We start from the raw sequence: 22,329 nt of genomic DNA, 5'->3' as shown, positions 1-22,329 counted from the left end.
ATCATCACACTACCATGACGTACTTAAGACAAGTTCACTCAATTGCTAACTCTCTGCAGCATAAAGAGCAGAACCTGAGCTCCTAAACACTTTATCACATGCTAACAGAGACATTTATAAAAGAGAACAGCTCCAACGGCTCAGTGTCTGTCTGTCTACCGATCAATCTACCTCTCTGAAGGAGCCTCCTCTCTCTTCCCTTCACCTCTGGAGCCTCCTTCTCTCTTCCATCTGCTTATGGAGCCTATAACCTTTCCCTACCTATGGAGACCCCTGCTCCATCATCAACTGATTCTCTTCTACTTCCCTGTTTCAACTACCAAGCCTCTACATATAAGGACTGCTATGACTCTCATATGACTATCGAAACTCGCAGCCGTACGAGACCAAGCAAACAAATATGGACGACAGTTTGAGTAAGGGTGTAAATTTTATTACCTGTTAAACGTTTTGTCATTAATATTATTGTTTAGAATTTTGTTAGTTATGTATTTCAATTGCTGAACTTATAGAATAAAAATTAACTTTTACTGGTAAATATCAGTATTGCTTACAACAGCTTCTTAACACCTTCACTTGTACCCAAACCAGTAATAATCAAATTAGTTCCCACATGACAAAGCAAAAGTACACAAACTGAACATAGTCAAAGTAGAATGAAATGACAAAGCAAATCCGACACTGATGTTGTGTGTAAATTCGGATTAGTTATGCATAACATCATTTCTCCAAACCCACTCATTCACACTCTACTGTGAATGAAATAATGAAATTAGTAGATAACAATAATATAGTACATGCAGCGGTACTGGATTTTTCTAAGGCATTTGACAAGGTGTCTCACGGCTTGTTGATCGACAAATTGATAAAATCAAACATAAACCCGTACATGGTAAATTGGATTAGGGACTTTCTGTCAGACAGACTCCAAAGAGTAGTGATAGAGGGTGCTGCATCTTCTGACCTGCTGGTTTCATCGGGCGTTCCACAAGGGTCTGTCCTCGGGCCCACCCTATTTTTGGTGTACATAAATGATATCTCCGATAATCTAAAGTTTTCTGCTATCAAGCTTTTTGCAGACGACGCTTTACTTTTTTCTCAGGTAAACACCCTTCAGGATTCAGTGAATTTCCAGGAGGATTTAAACATATTAGACCAGTGGGCCTATAACTGGAAAATGAATTTTAACACTGATAAATGCCAAATCGTTCGTTTTGCAAGGCAGAGTAGCGGAAACCCAGATGTGGTGTATTACCTAAGTGGCAGACCTTTATCTTTAGTAGACAGTTTTAAATACCTCGGAGTTTTTATATCAAATGATTTTAATTGGGATTTACATATAGACTCAATCATATCTAAGGCAAGTCAGCGATTGGGAATGATGAAACATGTTTTGTTTAATGCGCCGATGAGGGTTAGAAGGGTTGCATATCTCACTCTGTGTAGACCAATATTGGAATATGCGAGTGAAGTATGGGACCCTCATTTGATGCGACAGGTAGCATCATTGGAAGCAGTTCAAAGAAGGGCGGTTAGGTTTATATCTGGTTTGAAAGGTAGGCAGAGTGTTACAGAGGCAAGAATTTTTATAGATCTAGAACTTTTAGAACTAAGACGCAAACATGCAAGAATGTCTCTCATGCTAAAGATTTTATCTGACGACTGCCATGAATCTCTTATCGAAAGTTTTAACCAAATACAAAATGTTCTTCACAGTCATGAAACAAGATTGGTTACGGGGGGTGCTCCTTCAGCTGTATGTGCAAACACCGGGTTTTATATGAATAGTTTTTTACCTAGAACATCGCGCAACTTGCGCGGCTTACCATAATTTTATGTTTTATTGACTATTTTTAAATAAAGTTCTCAACGGCCTTCTTTTGCCCGATTTCGGGATTTACAGGTTCTTAAAACACCTAGACCTAGACCTAGACCACCACCACCACTCGCTGACTCCTGTAATGGAGTTTGCTAGTCATCGCCAAAAAATAAAAAGACGGGTCTGTTTTATTCTTACCTTTTCCGTTAATTTGCTAAAGCTTTCAACAGTTTATATGATGTCCTGTTCGATTTTCGTACCTAAAATACGTATGCGGTATCAAGAGAATATACAATGTGCCTTCAAGTCATCCTCCCTCTCGAAGCTCATATGAGACCAGTTGTGAGTCGATTCGTAGTTTAGCTTCATAGAATAACCGATGCGATCTGGAGCGAAAACACCCCAACCAATTATAATGTTAAAAATTGAAACGCTAGTGCGCTGTATCTATTAGCCTTTCATTTTGTATTTGTATATTGCTTAGTGGAATCACGTTTTGTTCAAGCTAGTTAATAAAAACTCATGCTACCAATAAATCGTTTGACTCATACCCATGCGTGGATGAAGCATTGCGCGCAAAGCTTTAAAACACCAAGGGTATTTAGCTCCAATAGACCGTCACTGATATGTAAGAAACTACAATTCGGAACATTATAGAATCGGATTTGTAAAGAGTGCCATGGTTTGTCACAGCGATCGCGCATAAATCATTTTTAATATCAGGTGCGTAGAAAATGGGCACCTCTTCATGCACACATTCGTCCAGATGTGATAACTAAATGTAACTAACACGTTAAGAACACAAATTGCTGCATTATACGACAATATTTTTAGACCGGGAGTTTGTTTCACAAAACTCTCACTTATCGTGTAGCTAAAAGCTGTGCTCTTGCAATAGCATATTACGCAAATAATGAAATGAGCTAACAACTGCTCAATCATATAATCTTGGTATTGTTTCAAGGTAATGTTTAACTGTTTTAATAAATTTTAAAAGCTATTGTTTATGTTAAGTTTGATGTAAAGTTGATTTGTAAAAATCATTTTTTTTGTTTCTGCTTTAGCGATCATAGTCATTCAAATGCCTCAGAATTTGTTCTTGGGCCACTGCTGTCCTTTCATACATAAATGTGTAATATCCAGAAGGATCAGATGTTGGATGATTAATTTCAGAGTCTTTATTAGGTGTGATGGAGCCAAAAACATAAGAGACAAGATCGTCCGCCTAGTCTCAGAACCTCAATTAAGTACTAAGTGAATGTTAGACCGCACTCCGCAGCAAATACTAAACATTGCAAAATGATTTACCACACGACGTTTTCTTGTAGTGTCGTTGGTTTGCTGATGCTGCTTTGGTTCATAGCATTGCTATAAACCAAAGCATTGCTATAAACCATAATAATATTAATATAATATATATCAACAAATGGTGTATGCAAACTAAAGCGCTTAATGATTAGGCTGATAAAAGGCAAATAAACTTTAATGTCTCTAAATGCTTTTTATTATAAAAGTTATTGAGGATCTGCTAGATTAGTAAACATCTGGCAGATCCTCAATTCTTTTTAAATGTTCGAGTTTTTAATTAAGTTTCCACTTTCCATTATTTGGGAATTATTTTGCAAAATCATATGAAATGGAACTCTCGCATCGATGTTATTGTTTTTAGAGCCATCAGAAAGTTAGCTACTTAGCTATGCTTCGCAGAGTTTTAAAAGATGCAGATAAGCAAACAAGGAAAGTAGCATATTTTTCTATTGCTAAATCTTGTATTAAATTAGCTTCTCAATGATAGAATCCATATCAGTAAAAGCTTGTTAAAAAACTAGAGAAAGTTCAAAATCAGGCCATGCTTCCATGCATCGTATATTCAGATTGATGAGTTGTGTTAGTTTTACCAAAAAGAGTGGAGGCACAGGTTTTCAATCATTATCATAAAGGAGAAAAATTGCCAGACACAAACTATTTGCCAATTGTTGTGCTGAACAACATGAACCATCATTTGTTACAGATTTTAATAGAACTCATGACACGAGATAGAAAAAGGCACATATACTCATTTTATTAGAATTTGTCAATGCTACCAATCCTGGCCTGAAACTGTAAAAGAACTAAGATCTTAGGGATATGCATAGAAGAATATACTGTAGAAGAGCAAATAATACTGAAAATTACAAAAAACATTTTTTAAGTTAGAGTTGTTTCCACATTTTTTAACACACATTGCAATTTTAGAGAGAAAAGCTTATTTTCACGGAAACCTACCTGGAAATGAATTTGAACTTGGTCATCTTACCTTCCAATATGCACTAATCATCAGCATTATTGTTATTAACTCAAACGTTTTCAACTGAATTTGCTCTTTTTAACGGTCCAATACAGTCTTCTGTCCAGGAATGAAACACTCAGGTTTTTTTACCCCAGACTTCACTGTTATTATACAACTCGTAGCATCTAGCAGGAGAGAACTGAAACCAATTTAATCTCTCTGACACATCAAACCAGATGTGTTGTACCTAATACTATTTAAGTATAGCTAACTGGAGTGCAAAACTCTTTGATACAACAATTTGCTCTTTAGTCGGAGTAAGTTGTTCTTCAAGTTAGTATATTTTTGAAGTATACAGCAAATCCTGAAAATTTGCAAGAAAATTCTTTTTTTCTTGGCTAACAGTTAGCTTACATTCTAGTGCCATAAAAGATCAATATTAGTTGATCTTTTATGATGGCTTTTTGTTTTTGAGCTTTTAATAGCTTGTAATCACATTTCCACATCTTTTGCACCTACAACACAACAGAGTAAGACATGGTGAATCTTTTAATATCAAATAACTGTAATGTGAATTTTGTTGCAAGTCAACCTTTAAGAGAACTTTAAAAACCATGAGAACTCTCACGCTTTGTTATCCTTCTGCTCGTGATATCTTTTTTCCTGTTCATTTTACTAAGGTATGTCTTAGTTGTGTTGGACTTTGAACTTGCGTATCATTGCTTAGGAGCTAACATGTTGCTATGTCTGTGCCATTGACAGATTTTTCAATCCCCTTTATAAAGACTTCTGGGTATATATTGACTGGTACTAAATAGCTATTTGCTACTAAGGTTCCTAGCTCTGTATTGGCTCAATAGAACTGCCTGGACTCATGTGTTATAGTTAGTAATGCCTTTCGATGCACTTTGACTTTGTGATGAGTCTTGCTTGATAATCATGATGTTGTAAGACGTGCGTCGACAACACCCTGCGTCTTTAGAAATAATATTTCAAGCATTCAAATGCTTATGGTTATTAAAATATCGTGGCACTAGACTTGACATTTTGTTGTTTTGCCAATTCACTAATTTAATCTGGTCAATATTACTGCCCTTCACTCTTAAGCTCAAACACTACTCGGTTTTTCCAAACAGTTTTGATGAAGGTTATATTCAAGTGGAGGAATTGAGGCCCAGGTGTGCTGTCTCAGTAACTTCTACACTCAATGTTGCCTAACACCCAAATAGTTTGTCACCTCTGCACAAGCTTCATTTGGTTATGAATTACTAGCTTAAGTTCGTCATGGATTACATGATCAACCTGCTTTTGGGACTGTTATCTAGAACAGTGGTCCCCAACCTTTTTCTAACTGAGGACCGGTCAATGCTTGATAATTTTACTGCGGTCAATACTGATAATTTTATTTTTAATTTTAATGCCCCGTTATTATTTCAACCCTCCAGTTAAAATATTAATAAAAATTATCATCTTCATTATTGTTAAAATTAGTAATTTTAATCTTAAAAACTAAGGCATCTGTTTCTTACCCATTTTGCTAGATGGGCTACATTTTGGCGTGCAAGTGAAGAGAATAAGGTCATTTCAAAATAAAACACCGCTCGACTTAGACTGGAACTATAATTGAGAGGTACTAACTACTCTATTTAAAGTTGGTAGGAGAAGAAGAAAATATTAAGTATGAATACAAATAACAAGAGCGCAGAGAACATGTAGTAGGCATTGTAGTTTGCTGGCCGTGAAATCCGATGAGTCAATTCAAAATTATCAGCCCAACGATAATTAACAACTACCTCGTCCAATTAATTATCTTTTGTAATTTGCATTTATACTTAATATTTTCTTCTACAGTCTGTAGGTGAAGAAGTAAGTCCCTTTTATTACCATTCCAGACTTAGATAATAAATAAAACAAAAATCGCTAAATAATTCATGTGCGTTCCGATACTGATTGATCGATGTACCGGTCAGCGGCCCGGAGGTTGGAGACCACTGGTCTAGAATACAACATTTATAAACTGCTCATATTGAAGATTTATAACTTATATTAACTTGAAGGTTATAATTTTAAATTTAAAAACTACCATAGTTATGATTGTCTGCTTATTCTGCTTCTGTGCGCCTATTTTCAGGTTGCCTGTCCTTGTACCGCAGCTTGAAAAGAACATTTTAGGCAACAATTACTGATTTTCCATTTGGTCTGGTTTTCAAAATGCATGCTGAAGTATATAGAAAAAAGTTGAAGTTATTATTAGAATGTTTACAGGTATCTCAATAGTTCCTTTTAGTCTGTCTTATCAGGCTATAGAAAAAAGTTGAAGTTATTATTAGAATGTTTACAGGTATCTCCATAGTTCCTTTTAGTCTGTCTTATCAGGCTAAAGCTTCTGTAGGCCGCTTTGAGTGTTTTAACCCGTGTTGGTGCTTTTGTAGATCTACAGTAAAAAACAACATGCAACGTTCTGTGCGCAAAATTGCTGTAGCAATGTCTGGTGGAGTTGACAGTACAGTGGCAGCTATCATTCTTAAAAGGAAAGGTATGTAAATTTTTTAGCTTGACATAATCACAACTGGCAATATTACAACTAGCAATTCTCCTGTCATACAGCCAACGACCAAAGTGATATTGGAAAAAAGAAAGGGTACTGATGGTTGAGAAATGCAATATTAGCAGTCAAATGACACTGCAGTGCAATAGGATAACTGCAATGGTAGCTGTAATGTACTGGGTGTGGGTGTTATTATGTACAACAAACAGCAATAATGAAAGGAAAAGATTATATGTTTATTCTCACCCCCTGCAATAGGAGAAATGCAATATTAGAAGTAAAATGCACTGATATTATTAGAGTAACCAATATTATTAATATAGTAATACAGTAATAATAGAAAACCAATGAACAATTTTGTTTACATTTCAAAACGTCATAGCTAACAATATCAAGAAGTGGTGATTTTTATATAGATTTTTAGAAAATCTGTTTAACAAAACTATTTTGAAAAAGTAATAACAGTAACATATTGCCCAACATCAATCACTATATACTTCGATCTTGTAAATTCGAATGCTTATTCTTATAATTAAATCTTATAAAATCGAATAATTATTCTTATAATTAAATCTTATAAAATCGAATAATTATTCTTATAATTAAATATTGTAATAATCTCATAAGAATCGTTAAAAAAATATCATCGTCATTTCCTTTACTTTCACTGCTTTGGACATCAGTTAGAATACCAAAGTACTCAAAAGTGTCCAAAATGTCAGTTACTTTGAAATCGGCAAAAAAGAAACGCTTCGACAATGCTATAGACTGGTGAAATGTGCACGTTCTTTTTTTGTGAAATGCGCACGACTTAATTGGTCTATTCTCTGTCACTCAGCGTTTCGTTTGCCAGTCTTAATTCTGGTAAAAATAAGGCTTGGCAAGTTTTAATAATGATTTTAGGCCGAATTAATCTGTCTATTTGTGTATAATCCGATCAGATGAGTAAGGTTTAGGAAATTTTCTACAAATAATAAAGACTTGGTAACATATTTAAATAGGTTTATATGTGTTTTGTTTCATTATTTTACTTAAATGACTCAATTAAAAATGGTTAAATTTGTTGATGAGATTTCGGTACAAGGGTTTGCGACGGCCGCTTATGAATAATGTTTGTGAGTTGTGAGCACATGCATTTATCATAAATCTCTCAACCAATCGCTTCGTGTTTGGTCGTGGGATAACGATAAGCTCTGCCATTTTATATCACATCTTCGTCTAGCATATCACATTTCAGAAGCAGTATTAGACATTCAGATATTTTTTTACAGAGGTATTGCGCTAATCTATTGCCTACCTTTGTTTAATTGAGTGTTGAAAATATTGCCCTGGGCTTACACTTGTTTTGGGTGTCTTTATTGTTTTATCTGTTTTTGCAAATCATTGGTGTTGCAAGGTTATTCTACCATTCATTTTAATTGTTATATGTGAAAGATAGCCTTCTGTCCGAAATTGCTATATCTATCCGTTTATTGCTACTGTTTATTCTCCCGTTTATTGCCTGAACAGGATATGATGTTACTGGAGTGCACATGGCCAACTGGAGCGAGTACGACGAACATGGCTATTGTCAGGGTGAAAGCGATTATTTAGATGCTCAGAAAGTTGCCGACTCGCTGGACATTCCTCTAAAAAAGCTCACTTTCGAGAAGGAATACTGGAATCAAGTTTTTAGGTAGCTATATGCTGGTTTATGCGTCGAAGCTTCTAATTTATGTTTTGAAAATTTTATATATGTTCTTTTCCTGTTTTGTTTGCTTATGGGAAAATAACAAATATTGTTCTTTACTATTTAACTCTTCAAAGTCGGAATTAATTTTCAAAGAATTTCAAAAGTAGGCATGGGCATATTTAATCTTTTATAACTTGAGAAGTAATTGGTATTTCTTTAAATGGAAAATTGCATCCAATTCAGCACAAAAATTATTTTCTAATGATATATAAAATAGCCATGCCATAAAATGGAAAAAATGTATTAGAGAAATAATCTGTAAATAGCCTCTAAGATGAAGGAGATTATTGGCTATAAGAACAAAAAAGTAGTGGTACACATGTTTTGTGACGTCTCATGTTAGCCATGTACATCGGCAGTGAGCACTCATGTTAGCCATGTACATCGGCAGTGAGCACTCATGTTAGCCATGTACATCGGCAGTGAGCACTCATGTTAGCCATGTACATCGGCAGTGAGCACTCATGTTAGCCATGTACATCGGCAGTGAGCACTCATGTTAGCCATGTACATCGGCAGTGAGCACTCATGTTAGCCATGTACATCGGCAGTGAGCACTCATGTTAGCCATGTACATCGGCAGTGAGCACTCATGTTAGCCATGTACATCGGCAGTGAGCACTCATGTTAGCCATGTACATCGGCAGTGAGCACTCATGTTAGCCATGTACATCGGCAGTGAGCACTCATGTTAGCCATGTACATCGGCAGTGAGCACTCATGTTAGCCATGTACATCGGCAGTGAGCACTCATGTTAGCCATGTACATCGGCAGTGAGCACTCATGTTAGCCATGTACATCGGCAGTGAGCACTCATGTTAGCCATGTACATCGGCAGTGAGCACTCATGTTAGCCATGTACATCGGCAGTGAGCACTCATGTTAGCCATGTACATCGGCAGTGAGCACTCATGTTAGCCATGTACATCGGCAGTGAGCACTCATGTTAGCCATGTACATCGGCAGTGAGCACTCATGTTAGCCATGTACATCGGCAGTGAGCACTCATGTTAGCCATGTACATCGGCAGTGAGCACTCATGTTAGCCATGTACATCGGCAGTGAGCACTCATGTTAGCCATGTACATCGGCAGTGAGCACTCATGTTAGCCATGTACATCGGCAGTGAGCACTCATGTTAGCCATGTACATCGGCAGTGAGCACTCATGTTAGCCATGTACATCGGCAGTGAGCACTCATGTTAGCCATGTACATCGGCAGTGAGCACTCATGTTAGCCATGTACATCGGCAGTGAGCACTCATGTTAGCCATGTACATCGGCAGTGAGCACTCATGTTAGCCATGTACATCGGCAGTGAGCACTCATGTTAGCCATGTACATCGGCAGTGAGCACTCATGTTAGCCATGTACATCGGCAGTGAGCACTCATGTTAGCCATGTACATCGGCAGTGAGCACTCATGTTAGCCATGTACATCGGCAGTGAGCACTCATGTTAGCCATGTACATCGGCAGTGAGCACTCATGTTAGCCATGTACATCGGCAGTGAGCACTCATGTTAGCCATGTACATCGGCAGTGAGCACTCATGTTAGCCATGTACATCGGCAGTGAGCACTCATGTTAGCCATGTACATCGGCAGTGAGCACTCATGTTAGCCATGTACATCGGCAGTGAGCACTCATGTTAGCCATGTACATCGGCAGTGAGCACTCATGTTAGCCATGTACATCGGCAGTGAGCACTCATGTTAGCCATGTACATCGGCAGTGAGCACTCATGTTAGCCATGTACATCGGCAGTGAGCACTCATGTTAGCCATGTACATCGGCAGTGAGCACTCATGTTAGCCATGTACATCGGCAGTGAGCACTCATGTTAGCCATGTACATCGGCAGTGAGCACTCATGTTAGCCATGTACATCGGCAGTGAGCACTCATGTTAGCCATGTACATCGGCAGTGAGCACTCATGTTAGCCATGTACATCGGCAGTGAGCACTCATGTTAGCCATGTACATCGGCAGTGAGCACTCATGTTAGCCATGTACATCGGCAGTGAGCACTCATGTTAGCCATGTACATCGGCAGTGAGCACTCATGTTAGCCATGTACATCGGCAGTGAGCACTCATGTTAGCCATGTACATCGGCAGTGAGCACTCATGTTAGCCATGTACATCGGCAGTGAGCACTCATGTTAGCCATGTACATCGGCAGTGAGCACTCATGTTAGCCATGTACATCGGCAGTGAGCACTCATGTTAGCCATGTACATCGGCAGTGAGCACTCATGTTAGCCATGTACATCGGCAGTGAGCACTCATGTTAGCCATGTACATCGGCAGTGAGCACTCATGTTAGCCATGTACATCGGCAGTGAGCACTCATGTTAGCCATGTACATCGGCAGTGAGCACTCATGTTAGCCATGTACATCGGCAGTGAGCACCGAAACCTTGTCATCATTATTATTTTGCACTACGGAGGATGTTTCCATTAAGCACAAGGAGTTATGAGTAGGATTGCGGAAGTTGTGTGATCAATGCTCTTTTGTATTCTTTGAAACTTAGAGTGGCTCTTTGAAAGTTCTACAATATAACAGTGTGGACTTGGGCTATTTAAAAAAATCGTTTCTAGACCTAATACTTATTGAGAAACTTCCTACACCAAAAGCGGTTGCGAAAAAAGGTCGATGGATAAGGGTAACTTTCCAGTCAAATCGGTTGATCACAAAGTTTGCTAAAACGCATTTGATTGGTTGAAGCAGAATCAGAAACTCCTGTAGATTTCACATAACAATATCTGATTGTCTTACTCATTTCATAGCAATGAGAAAAATTAAACCGGATACATGGCTCCGGAAATCTTTGCCTTCATTTTTTATTATCGATTTTGAGTGCCGGTTTTGGTAAAGTACACCACTAAATTTGGCGATATAGTACCTATTTCAAATAAGTTGTATTTTGTAGAGAATTTCGTAGAGAACAATTGCTAAAAAATTATTTAGCTACTGTTATTGGTTGCCATGCCACAAGCAAATGAACAGCGTAGTTTCAGAACGCTGACGGCAGAACCTTGCTGACTTTAAAGAGTTGATCAATATAAATTCTTACATATTTCTATTTTGACTATTCTGCTAGGATTGTACGAGAGTTGCTTTAATTTATGCACAATCTTATTTTCGAGAATATACAGTGTATAAAATATCATGGAGTGATAATCAGACGAGATGTTATAGATATGGAATTCAACAAAACAGAGGCAGTATTTTTGTATATGACATCTTAGCTGCTTGCCTGTTTAGTCCATCATTATTTCTATACTTTCTGATGAAAGTAGTTATTATATTAGCATTATATTGATACTCTGATGAAAGTAATTACTATACTAGCATTATGTTGATACCTTCTGATGAAAGTAGTTACTATACTAGCATTATATTGATACTTTCTGATGAAAGTGGTTACTATACTAGCATTATATTGATACTCTCTGATGAAAGTGGTTACTATACTAGCATTATATTGATACTTTCTGATGAAAGTGGTTACTATACTAGCATTATATTGATACTCTCTGATGAAAGTGGTTACTATACTAGCATTATATTAATACTTTCTGATGAAAGTAGTTATTATATTAGCATTATATTGATACTCTGATGAAAGTAATTACTATACTAGCATTATATTGATACTTTCTGATGAAAGTAGTTACTATACTAGCATTATATTGATACTTTCTGATGAAAGTGGTTACTATACTAGCATTATATTGATACTCTCTGATGAAAGTGGTTACTATACTAGCATTATATTAATACTTTCTGATGAAAGTAGTTACTATACTAGCATTATATGAATACTTTCTGATGAAAGTGGTTACTATACTAGCATTATATTGATACTTTCTGATGAAAGTAATTACTATACTAGCATTATATTGATACTTTCTGATGAAAGTAGTTACTATACTAGCATTATATTGATACTTTCTAATAAAAGTAGTTACTATACTAGCATTATGTTGATACCTTCTGATGAAAGTAGTTACTATACTAGCATTATATTGATACTTTCTGATGAAAGTGGTTACTATACTAGCATTATATTGATACTCTCTGATGAAAGTGGTTACTATACTAGCATTATATTAATACTTTCTGATGAAAGTAGTTACTATACTAGCATTATATTGATACTTTCCGATGAAAGTGGTTACTATACTAGCATTATATTGATACTCTCTGATGAAAGTGGTTACTATACTAGCATTATATTAATACTTTCTGATGAAAGTAGTTACTATACTAGCATTATATGAATACTTTCTGATAAAAGTGGTTACTATACTAGCATTATATTGATACTTTCTGATGAAAGTAATTACTATACTAGCATTATATTGATACTTTCTGATGAAAGTAGTTACTATACTAGCATTATATTGATACTTTCTGATTAAAGTAGTTACTATACTAGCATTATATGAATACTTTCTGATGAAAGTGGTTACTATACTAACATTATATTGATACTTTCTGATGAAAGTAATTACTATACTAGCATTATATTGATACTTTCTGATGAAAGTAATTACTATACTAGCATTATATTGATACTTTCTGATGAAAGTGGTTACTATACTAGCATTATATTGATACTCTCTGATGAAAGTGATTACTATACTAGCATTATATTAATACTTTCTGATGAAAGTAGTTACTATACTAGCATCATATTAATACTTTCTGATGAAAGTGGTTACTATACTAGCATTATATTAAACTTTCTGATGAAAGTAGTTACTATACTAGCATTATATGAATACTTTCTGATGAAAGTGGTTACTATACTAGCATTATATTGATACTTTCTGATGAAAGTAGTTACTATACTAGCATTATATTGATACTTTCTGATGAAAGTAGTTATTATACTAGCATTATATTGATACTTTCTGATGAAAGTAACTACTATACTAGCATTATATGAATACTTTCTGATTAAAGTAGTTACTATACTAGCATTATATTGATACTTTCTGATGAAAGTAGTTACTATACTAGCATTATATTGATACGTTCTGATGAAAGTAGTTACTATACTAGCATTATATTAATACTTTTTGATGAAAGTGGTTACTATACTAGCATTATATGAATACTTTCTGATGAAAGTAGTTACTATACTAGCATTATATTAATACTTTCTGATGAAAGTGGTTATTATACTAGCATTATATGAATACTTTCTGATGAAAGTAGTTACTATACTAGCATTATATTGATACTTTCTGATGAAAGTAGTTACTATACTAGCATTATATTGATACTTTCTGATGAAAGTAATTACTATACTAGCATTATATGAATACTTTCTGATTAAAGTAGTTACTATACTAGCATTAGCCTATATTGCTACTTTCTGATGAAAGCAGTTATTATACTCAAATCTCTCATATGTACTTTTTACCTTTTTTAACCAAGCCAGGTTGTAGACGGCTATGCCACTGGCATAACCCCTAATCCAGACATTCTCTGCAACAAGTATATCAAGTTTGGTGCCCTCTTTAACCATGTAATGGACAAAATGGGAGTGGACTGGCTGGCTACTGGTCACTATGCTAGACTCAGGTATTCCAGAGAAGGTATGTTAACACTTGATCTGGAAACGTTATGTCTCTAGATCTGTGTGGCTGTATTATCATATCAGGGACTCTGCTTCATGTTCATTGTAGAGAACATGTCATGAGTCATTTATGTGAATTTACTTTTGCAGTCATGTTGTGCAAGATGGCCGACTCTACTCTTTTGATTGGTGTTCGAACGTGAGTGTTTATATTTTAACGTACTTAATTACTGTAATAAGCGTCTCTCTTATTGCAGGCGCGCAGTTGTTGCGAGCCAGAGATGAGCAGAAGGACCAGACATTTTTTTTAGCTCAGGTAAGTACTGAAAGCCTGCGCAGAACCATGTTTCCTATTGGAGACTTTCTCAAGCAGGACGTAAGGAGACTCGCTAGGCTCTGTCACCTGAATAAAATTGCAAACAAGCGAGAGGTTAGTTCTTACGACCCTGAATGAAAAATTCTTGTTATCTGTCAGTTGGTTATTAGGTTGTGCAGGTTTATGTATTTGATATATTCTTAAATATTTTTGAGTGGATCTTTAGCTCATGAGCATTGCTCCATAATGCTTATTCTTTCATTTTAAGAGGATACATGTGAGTCTTAACCTTGCACGCGCAGTTAGACTTTTGTCGCAGGTGGCCGAAACTGTCCTTTCACAAGCTCTTTCACACCGGTTGTGGGATGTTGTTGATGTGTGTTGTTGTGTGAGAGTAATTCTTCACTGCAAGGTTCTTAGTATGTGACTTGTGAACTGAAGCTTTTAGTCCAGCTGAGTTTCTTTTGATTGCTTTACATTTCCCATCATGTTTTATCATCTTTTTTAGCATTCACCGTTTAGTTGTTTAATATCTACATAAATTTTGGATTGAGCTGTTGCTTGATCGCTCTCTCGTTAGCGGACAAGACTTCTTGGAAGATAGTAAACTTACTTGTGCTGGGAATTTGCAGTTATTAAAAATTTTTTGTGCCTTTGAGTTCACTCTTGCGCCTCCCTAAATGGCAATTACACTAGGATTATGTAGAGCATTTACTTTATCTTTGTAGAGTTTTGGATTATGCTTTGTTGGTGAGCGAAACTTCAGCGAATTCATAAATGAGGTGAGGTTTCTTCATCTAAAACTCCTATACGCTCAGCCAGAGTATTGTGTTCTCTAGAAGTTGAAAGACTCAAATCTCACAGCACCCCCACACAGCAGTTAGAACTGAATTATAGTCTAGGTTGTACCTGGGCCACTTTTTATACTTGTGAAGCTATGCTTGTTGTAGTATGTCAGCACACCGCCAGGGGACATGGTGGATGTTGATACGGGCAAGTCTGTCTCCACCCACAACGGGATACATAACTGGACCGTAGGACAGAGGGCTCACATACAAGGACAAAGAACTAGATATTACGTATGTGAGATAGATGCTAAATCCAATATAATCTACATGGTGAGTAACAGAGGGTTTTGCATGTTCTTATCCTCAGATAGATTTATTGCTTCATGTCAAAATATCGTGCCATGAAGTTTTGTGAATAGAAAAATGAAAGCGACGCTAGTCAAAGCAAGATATAGCGACTTCGTTGTGATTATTATTCATGCATAGCTTCTTTCATTAGCTCTATTAATATCTTTTGGTTCTGGAAATACTTTATATATATATATATATATATACTTTTATATTATTTTTTGAACTCTTCATTTTTAGGCACTATAGTTTCTTTAGTGATAGTTTTTATGAAGGAGAAGGTTGTGTATTGTCAACAAAAGTTTATGTTTCAAAATGGCTGACCGTTACTACAAGCTAGTGGAACAATTCACAGGGCTAAAATACATCTATAGTCATATTTTCTAAAAACTCTCTATAACACGCTCTTACGCAAAAACCTGTGTACAATTGCAATGTTTTTTGCCCTTTTATGGCAGCCATGTTTGTTATAATTGTGGTGTGTGATGAGCAAATCGTAGTTCAGCTGAAAGATAAATTTCTCCTGAGTAAGCGGATATAAAGTTTTATATGTAAGATTAAATACGATGCTCACAACTAAACGTAAGCAATAATTTTTTTAAATATTTTTAATCTTCAACTATAACATTAGTTTCTACATTTCATATTTTTGCCAGCAAAGGCTCTTTTTAGTATAACATTGATACAGTTGTGCTAGCAAGGCTAAGTATAACATTGATACAGTTGTGCTAGCAAGGCTAAGTATAACATTGATACAGTTGTGCTAGCAAGGCTAAGTATAACATTGATACAGTTGTACTAGCAAGGCTAAGTATAACATTGATACAGTTGTACTAGCAAGGCTAAGTATAACATTGATACAGTTGTACTAGCAAGGCTAAGTATAACATTGATACAGTTGTACTAGCAAGGCTAAGTATAACATTGATACAGTTGTGCTAGCAAGGCTAAGTATAACATTGATACAGTTGTACTAGCAAGGCTAAGTATAACATTGATACAGTTGTACTAGCAAGGCTAAGTATAACATTGATACAGTTGTACTAGCAAGGCTAAGTATAACATTGATACAGTTGTACTAGCAAGGCTAAGTATAACATTGATACAGTTGTGCTAGCAAGGCTAAGTATAACATTGATACAGTTGTGCTAGCAAGGCTAAGTATAACATTGATACAGTTGTGCTAGCAAGGCTAAGTATAACATTGATACAGTTGTGCTAGCAAGGCTAAGTATAACATTGATACAGTTGTGCTAGCAAGGCTAAGTATAACATTGATACAGTTGTACTAGCAAGGCTAAGTATAACATTGATACAGTTGTACTAGCAAGGCTAAGTATAACATTGATACAGTTGTACTAGCAAGGCTAAGTATAACATTGATACAGTTGTGCTAGCAAGGCTAAGTATAACATTGATACAGTTGTGCTAGCAAGGCTAAGTATAACATTGATACAGTTGTGCTAGCAAGGCTAAGTATAACATTGATACAGTTGTACTAGCAAGGCTAAGTATAACATTGATACAGTTGTGCTAGCAAGGCTAAGTATAACATTGATACAGTTGTGCTAGCAAGGCTAAGTATAACATTGATACAGTTGTGCTAGCAAGGCTAAGTATAACATTGATACAGTTGTGCTAGCAAGGCTAAGTATAACATTGATACAGTTGTACTAGCAAGGCTAAGTATAACATTGATACAGTTGTGCTAGCAAGGCTAAGTATAACATTGATACAGTTGTGCTAGCAAGGCTAAGTATAACATTGATACAGTTGTGCTAGCAAGGCTAAGTATAACATTGATACAGTTGTGCTAGCGAGGCTAAGTATAACATTGATACAGTTGTGCTAGCAAGGCTAAGTATAACATTGATACAGTTGTGCTAGCAAGGCTAAGTATAACATTGATACAGTTGTGCTAGCGAGGCTAAGTATAACATTGATACAGTTGTGCTAGCAAGGCTAAGTATAACATTGATACAGTTGTGCTAGCGAGGCTAAGTATAACATTGATACAGTTGTGCTAGCGAGGCTAAGTATAACATTGATACAGTTGTGCTAGCGAGGCTAAGTATAACATTGATACAGTTGTGCTAGCAAGGCTAAGTATAACATTGATACAGTTGTGCTAGCGAGGCTAAGTATAACATTGATACAGTTGTGCTAGCAAGGCTAAGTATAACATTGATACAGTTGTGCTAGCAAGGCTAAGTATAACATTGATACAGCTGTGCTAGCGAGGCTAAGTATAACATTGATACAGTTGTGCTAGCAAGGCTAAGTATAACATTGATACAGTTGTGCTAGCAAGGCTAAGTATAACATTGATACAGTTGTGCTAGCAAGGTTAAGTATAACATTGATACAGTTGTGCTAGCAAGGCTAAGTATAACATTGATACAGTTGTGCTAGCAAGGCTAAGTATAACATTGATACAGTTGTGCTAGCAAGGCTAAGTATAACATTGATACAGTTGTGCTAGCGAGGCTAAGTATAACATTGATACAGTTGTGCTAGCAAGGCTAAGTATAACATTGATACAGTTGTGCTAGCAAGGCTAAGTATAACATTGATACAGTTGTGCTAGCAAGGCTAAGTATAACATTGATACAGTTGTACTAGCAAGGCTAAGTATAACATTGATACAGTTGTGCTAGCAAGGCTAAGTATAACATTGATACAGTTGTGCTAGCAAGGCTAAGTATAACATTGATACAGTTGTGCTAGCGAGGCTAAGTATAACATTGATACAGTTGTGCTAGCGAGGCTAAGTATAACATTGATACAGTTGTGCTAGCAAGGCTAAGTATAACATTGATACAGTTGTGCTAGCAAGGCTAAGTATAACATTGATACAGTTGTGCTAGCAAGGCTAAGTATAACATTGATACAGTTGTGCTAGCGAGGCTAAGTATAACATTGATACAGTTGTGCTAGCAAGGCTAAGTATAACATTGATACAGTTGTGCTAGCAAGGCTAAGTATAACATTGATACAGTTGTGCTAGCAAGGCTAAGTATAACATTGATACAGTTGTACTAGCAAGGCTAAGTATAACATTGATACAGTTGTGCTAGCAAGGCTAAGTATAACATTGATACAGTTGTGCTAGCAAGGCTAAGTATAACATTGATACAGTTGTGCTAGCAAGGCTAAGTATAACATTGATACAGTTGTGCTAGCAAGGCTAAGTATAACATTGATACAGTTGTGCTAGCAAGGCTAAGTATAACATTGATACAGTTGTGCTAGCAAGGCTAAGTCTAACATTGATACAGTTGTGCTAGCAAGGCTAAGTATAACATTGATACAGTTGTGCTAGCAAGGCTAAGTATAACATTGATACAGTTGTGCTAGCGAGGCTAAGTATAACATTGATACAGTTGTGCTAGCAAGGCTAAGTATAACATTGATACAGTTGTGCTAGCGAGGCTAAGTATAACATTGATACAGTTGTGCTAGCAAGGTTAAGTATAACATTGATACAGTTGTGCTAGCAAGGTTAAGTATAACATTGATACAGTTGTGCTAGCGAGGCTAAGTATAACATTGATACAGTTGTGCTAGCAAGGCTAAGTATAACATTGATACAGCTGTGCTAGCGAGGCTAAGTATAACATTGATACAGTTGTGCTAGCAAGGCTAAGTATAACATTGATACAGTTGTGCTAGCAAGGCTAAGTATAACATTGATACAGTTGTGCTAGCAAGGTTAAATAAAAATAATGCGGGCTAAATTTCTGAAAATACTAAATAATGGAAACATAAGAAATACCCAACATTCCTGGTTTTGCCATGACAGGACTCATGTCATCAGTTCATATATCTATGGACAACCTGAAATTGGTAATTAGATCATGTAAAATAAGTTTTGTGTTTGCTTTATTATATGATCTGGGTTTTAACACTCTCAATTTTTAATATTAATCACCTTCAAACCAACATTTGTAGAAGATCGTTCTTTCTTTCAAATAAGCCAGTTGTCGGTTACTGGTTTGTTAGAATAATGTTAAGGCCTTCAGATGTCAATTTCCTTCTGGGTTGTTTACCTTTATTAATATACTATGGAAATTTATGGCTTGTTTGCTGAAAGCTTAAAACTGAACAATTGTGACACCCGATTATTAAAATGTTGGCTCTAAAAGGCATCCACAGCAGTTGTATGACTTACAATAAAACATAACGGAATGAGTTATCTCCTCTTACCATTCGTTGCCTTCAACACTGGTAGAATACTGCTATGCGTGATACATTGGCGACCCATTCACTCAGATGCTATTTAACTGTGGTATAAGGTGTCTTGTGAACAGGCTGCATATATTTCTATTTAAAAATGGTTTTGTATGGAAGATTTGCTATAAGAAAAAGTCAATTGCAAAGATCTAGGCTAATTATTCTAATAGAGATTTGTAGATTTATTTTACATGTGACCTGTTGTTCAATAGAACTGACGGGGCATGTGCATAGCCTTCAGAGATAATGCACATTTGGATACTGCAAGCAATTTAGTTTTTTAGAGATCTTTGGAGGTTAAAATTTTCGTAGAAACTCAAACCCAGTATCCAGTTTTAAATATTGGATAACAACTATAAATAAACAAACGTTGGCTCTTAGGAGTCTAGAAATAAATGTTTCATATTTCATTTTTATACACGCATAGGACTTGGAATGAGTAAATAAAAATATATGTGGCATGGTCATACATTGTATCTGCACAAATTGTCAGATTGTACAGATCATACATTGTATCTGCACAAATTGTCAGATTGTACAGATCATACATTGTATCTGTACAGATTGTCATCTTCAACTATTAAAAATGAAATGTTCAGAGTTTAGCCTACATAATCATTCAAAAGACAAAATTGGTTTGCATATTTGCGAATGGGACAAAATGAAGATGAATAGATCATTTATGGATATTGACTAAATTCACAGCGAATAACAATAAATAAGAATAACATTTTAGTAAATAAGAATTTTAGTCTTCCAACAAAGGACTCCAGTTTATTCAGTAACCAATAGATATAACCAATAGATGTAATCAATAGATGTAACCAATAGATGTAACCAATAGAAGTTTCTGATGTTTATGTATAGTATTGTGTGTGGCCTCTCACATTTGAGACTGGCTTTGGCTGGCTATGCAAAGATATATTTTATAGAGCCATAATACAGGTACAAAACCTAGGCAACAGCCAGAAATACGCTTTACTGTTATTATCTAAAAGATAGCCTTAGATATAGTTCTTGGATAGTAAGGAGTCATTTCTTGCTGTAAGAATCTTAATATGATTGCTGCAGGCCGCTGGTAGATATCATCCTGCCCGTCACAGTCTCACTATTACCTGCGGGCAGCTACATTGGCTGTCAGAAAAGCACAAGAGATGTTTCGAAGAGAAAAGAGTGTTGATATGCCAAGTACGGACAAGGCATCGAGCAGAGATTATACCTTGTAATGTGTGTGGCACGAATGATCCTAATAAGGTAATTGTTGAGCCAGCTCAGCCAATCAATGGTCTCGTAGCACCTGGACAGTTTTCAGTTTTCTATGACGGTCTGGAATGTATCGGCAGTGCACCAATTATTGAACGTAGCTCTGAACCGTTAGCCTTAGACGAGCTCCTAGCCTCATAAAACTATGACTTGGCTCTCTCACTATTTTCTTTTATACAAATGTAATTTTGAACAATTTTATTTTTACCAGCTACCTTCTGAATCTATAGGGGAGAAGTAGGATATGTGGCCAACAACACAGTCAAATTCTTTATTGTGAAATAGCTAACGCAATATTGCATTGCTGTATTTATAATTATGTATGCTCGTAGAGCTTGGTTAAGAGCACCTGTGGACATGGTTTTACTTTTGTACTTCCAACTGCATTCAAATAATTGTGGAGTAAAGTCAATGGCCCATCTATCCTTGAAAAAGGATGCATGGGTCAGTATGGAGGATTCATGGGCCACTACTTGAGGATACTTGGGCACAATGGCAAATCTCATGATCTTTGGCTACTGCACGTCTAACTGACTGATTTTCATTTATTACCTTATCTAGAGCACTTCCCATAACAACATTTGACATATAGCTTTTCGCTGTTTTCTTTTTATAAAACTGGCATTGTCTAAAAGCGTAAATTGAATGTGTTATAATAAATGGATACATGGGCCGCTCGACCCATCTATCCTTTTATGCGCTTGCATTGCAGTAGGATAGTTGGGCCCACTGGCCCAGCTATCCTCATCCTTGACTGCCCATGTATCTCCAGCTTATAAGTTTTGTGAAGTGCCATAACTCTCAAGTTGTTTACAGATTTGTTTTAAAATCAGTCTTAAATCAGCTAAAAGATGTTTATTTATATTAAAAAGATAAATTGGAGTAAGCATCATTCATTTACTGCATGTTAAATCTGAAAGAATATTAAGTAAATTTACAAACCAGTACTTATGAAAGCCAACTTACCTCCATGCTTGACAGTTTCACTTTGACAGAAACTAAGATAGCAGCAGTAACCTATTTCTTGATTAGACAATATTATTCAAGCAATAGAAAACTAAAATAAAGTACAAAATTCCTAATAATGGGGGTGGCCTATGTATACTCTATGCCCATATATCCTACTTCTCCCCTATACCACAATAAATTAGGTATGATTCATATGCAGTTTGCATACATTGCAATAAAATGCAGTTCATATGGATATTGACACACATTGACATACACGTTACAAGTACATTGTTTAATATTTTGATGCGCTGAAAATAATATAGGCTATCACACTTTCTGCAGTGAGAGTAGCGCAGTCTCTGTATTCTATTAATAGGACTAATAAAGCTGTCAATGATGTGGTCATGCATGTTGAGATGCAGTGATGCTCAGCAGACGCAGAGCCGTATAGCCTCACAGAGTCCACC

General features: G+C 36.1%; 2 protein-coding genes across 4 annotated transcripts in view; one reads left to right on the top strand and one right to left on the bottom strand.

The window, feature by feature from the left end:
* LOC137387160 (serine/threonine-protein kinase 11-interacting protein-like) overlaps window positions 1–2,141 on the bottom strand; it is a 51,930-nt gene extending 49,789 nt beyond the window's left edge. For both annotated transcript variants that reach the window (XM_068073482.1, XM_068073483.1), the window contains exon 1: window positions 2,018–2,141. The gene's annotated coding sequence lies outside the window, so the exon portion shown is untranslated. The remainder of the gene's footprint in view (window positions 1–2,017) is intronic.
* A 338-nt stretch (window positions 2,142–2,479) lies between these two features.
* LOC137386909 (mitochondrial tRNA-specific 2-thiouridylase 1-like) lies at window positions 2,480–22,197 on the top strand. 2 transcript variants are annotated; one of them, XM_068073130.1, is made up of 8 exons: window positions 2,480–2,542; window positions 6,521–6,624; window positions 8,146–8,311; window positions 13,822–13,982; window positions 14,221–14,393; window positions 15,008–15,061; window positions 15,230–15,397; window positions 20,720–22,197. In XM_068073130.1, exons 2-8 carry the CDS (start codon window positions 6,540–6,542, stop codon window positions 21,050–21,052), a joined length of 1,140 nt encoding a protein of 379 aa, XP_067929231.1. In that variant the 5' UTR covers window positions 2,480–2,542; window positions 6,521–6,539; the 3' UTR covers window positions 21,053–22,197. The 2 variants fall into 2 exon arrangements, with proteins under 2 accessions (XP_067929231.1, XP_067929232.1); XM_068073131.1 differs by lacking the exon at window positions 2,480–2,542 and adding an exon at window positions 2,555–2,783.
* Window positions 22,198–22,329: the final 132 nt, after the last annotated feature.

Source organism: Watersipora subatra, chromosome 2 (assembly GCF_963576615.1).
Source record: "Watersipora subatra chromosome 2, tzWatSuba1.1, whole genome shotgun sequence".
Lineage (NCBI taxonomy): Eukaryota > Metazoa > Bryozoa > Gymnolaemata > Cheilostomatida > Watersiporidae > Watersipora > Watersipora subatra.
The sequence above is the reverse complement of the archived record's forward strand: the minus strand, read 5'-3'. Positions and strand labels throughout refer to the sequence as shown.

Excerpts from the sequence above, each read along its gene's own strand:
- LOC137386909 (XM_068073130.1), top strand. The coding sequence starts at position 6,540 with ATGCAACGTTCTGTGCGCAAAATTGCTGTAGCAATGTCTGGTGGAGTT. Across the intron at positions 6,625-8,145 it reads TATCATTCTTAAAAGGAAAG|GATATGATGTTACTGGAGTG; the intron begins GTATGTAAATTT and ends TTGCCTGAACAG. Across the intron at positions 15,398-20,719 it reads AATCCAATATAATCTACATG|GCCGCTGGTAGATATCATCC; the intron begins GTGAGTAACAGA and ends TGATTGCTGCAG.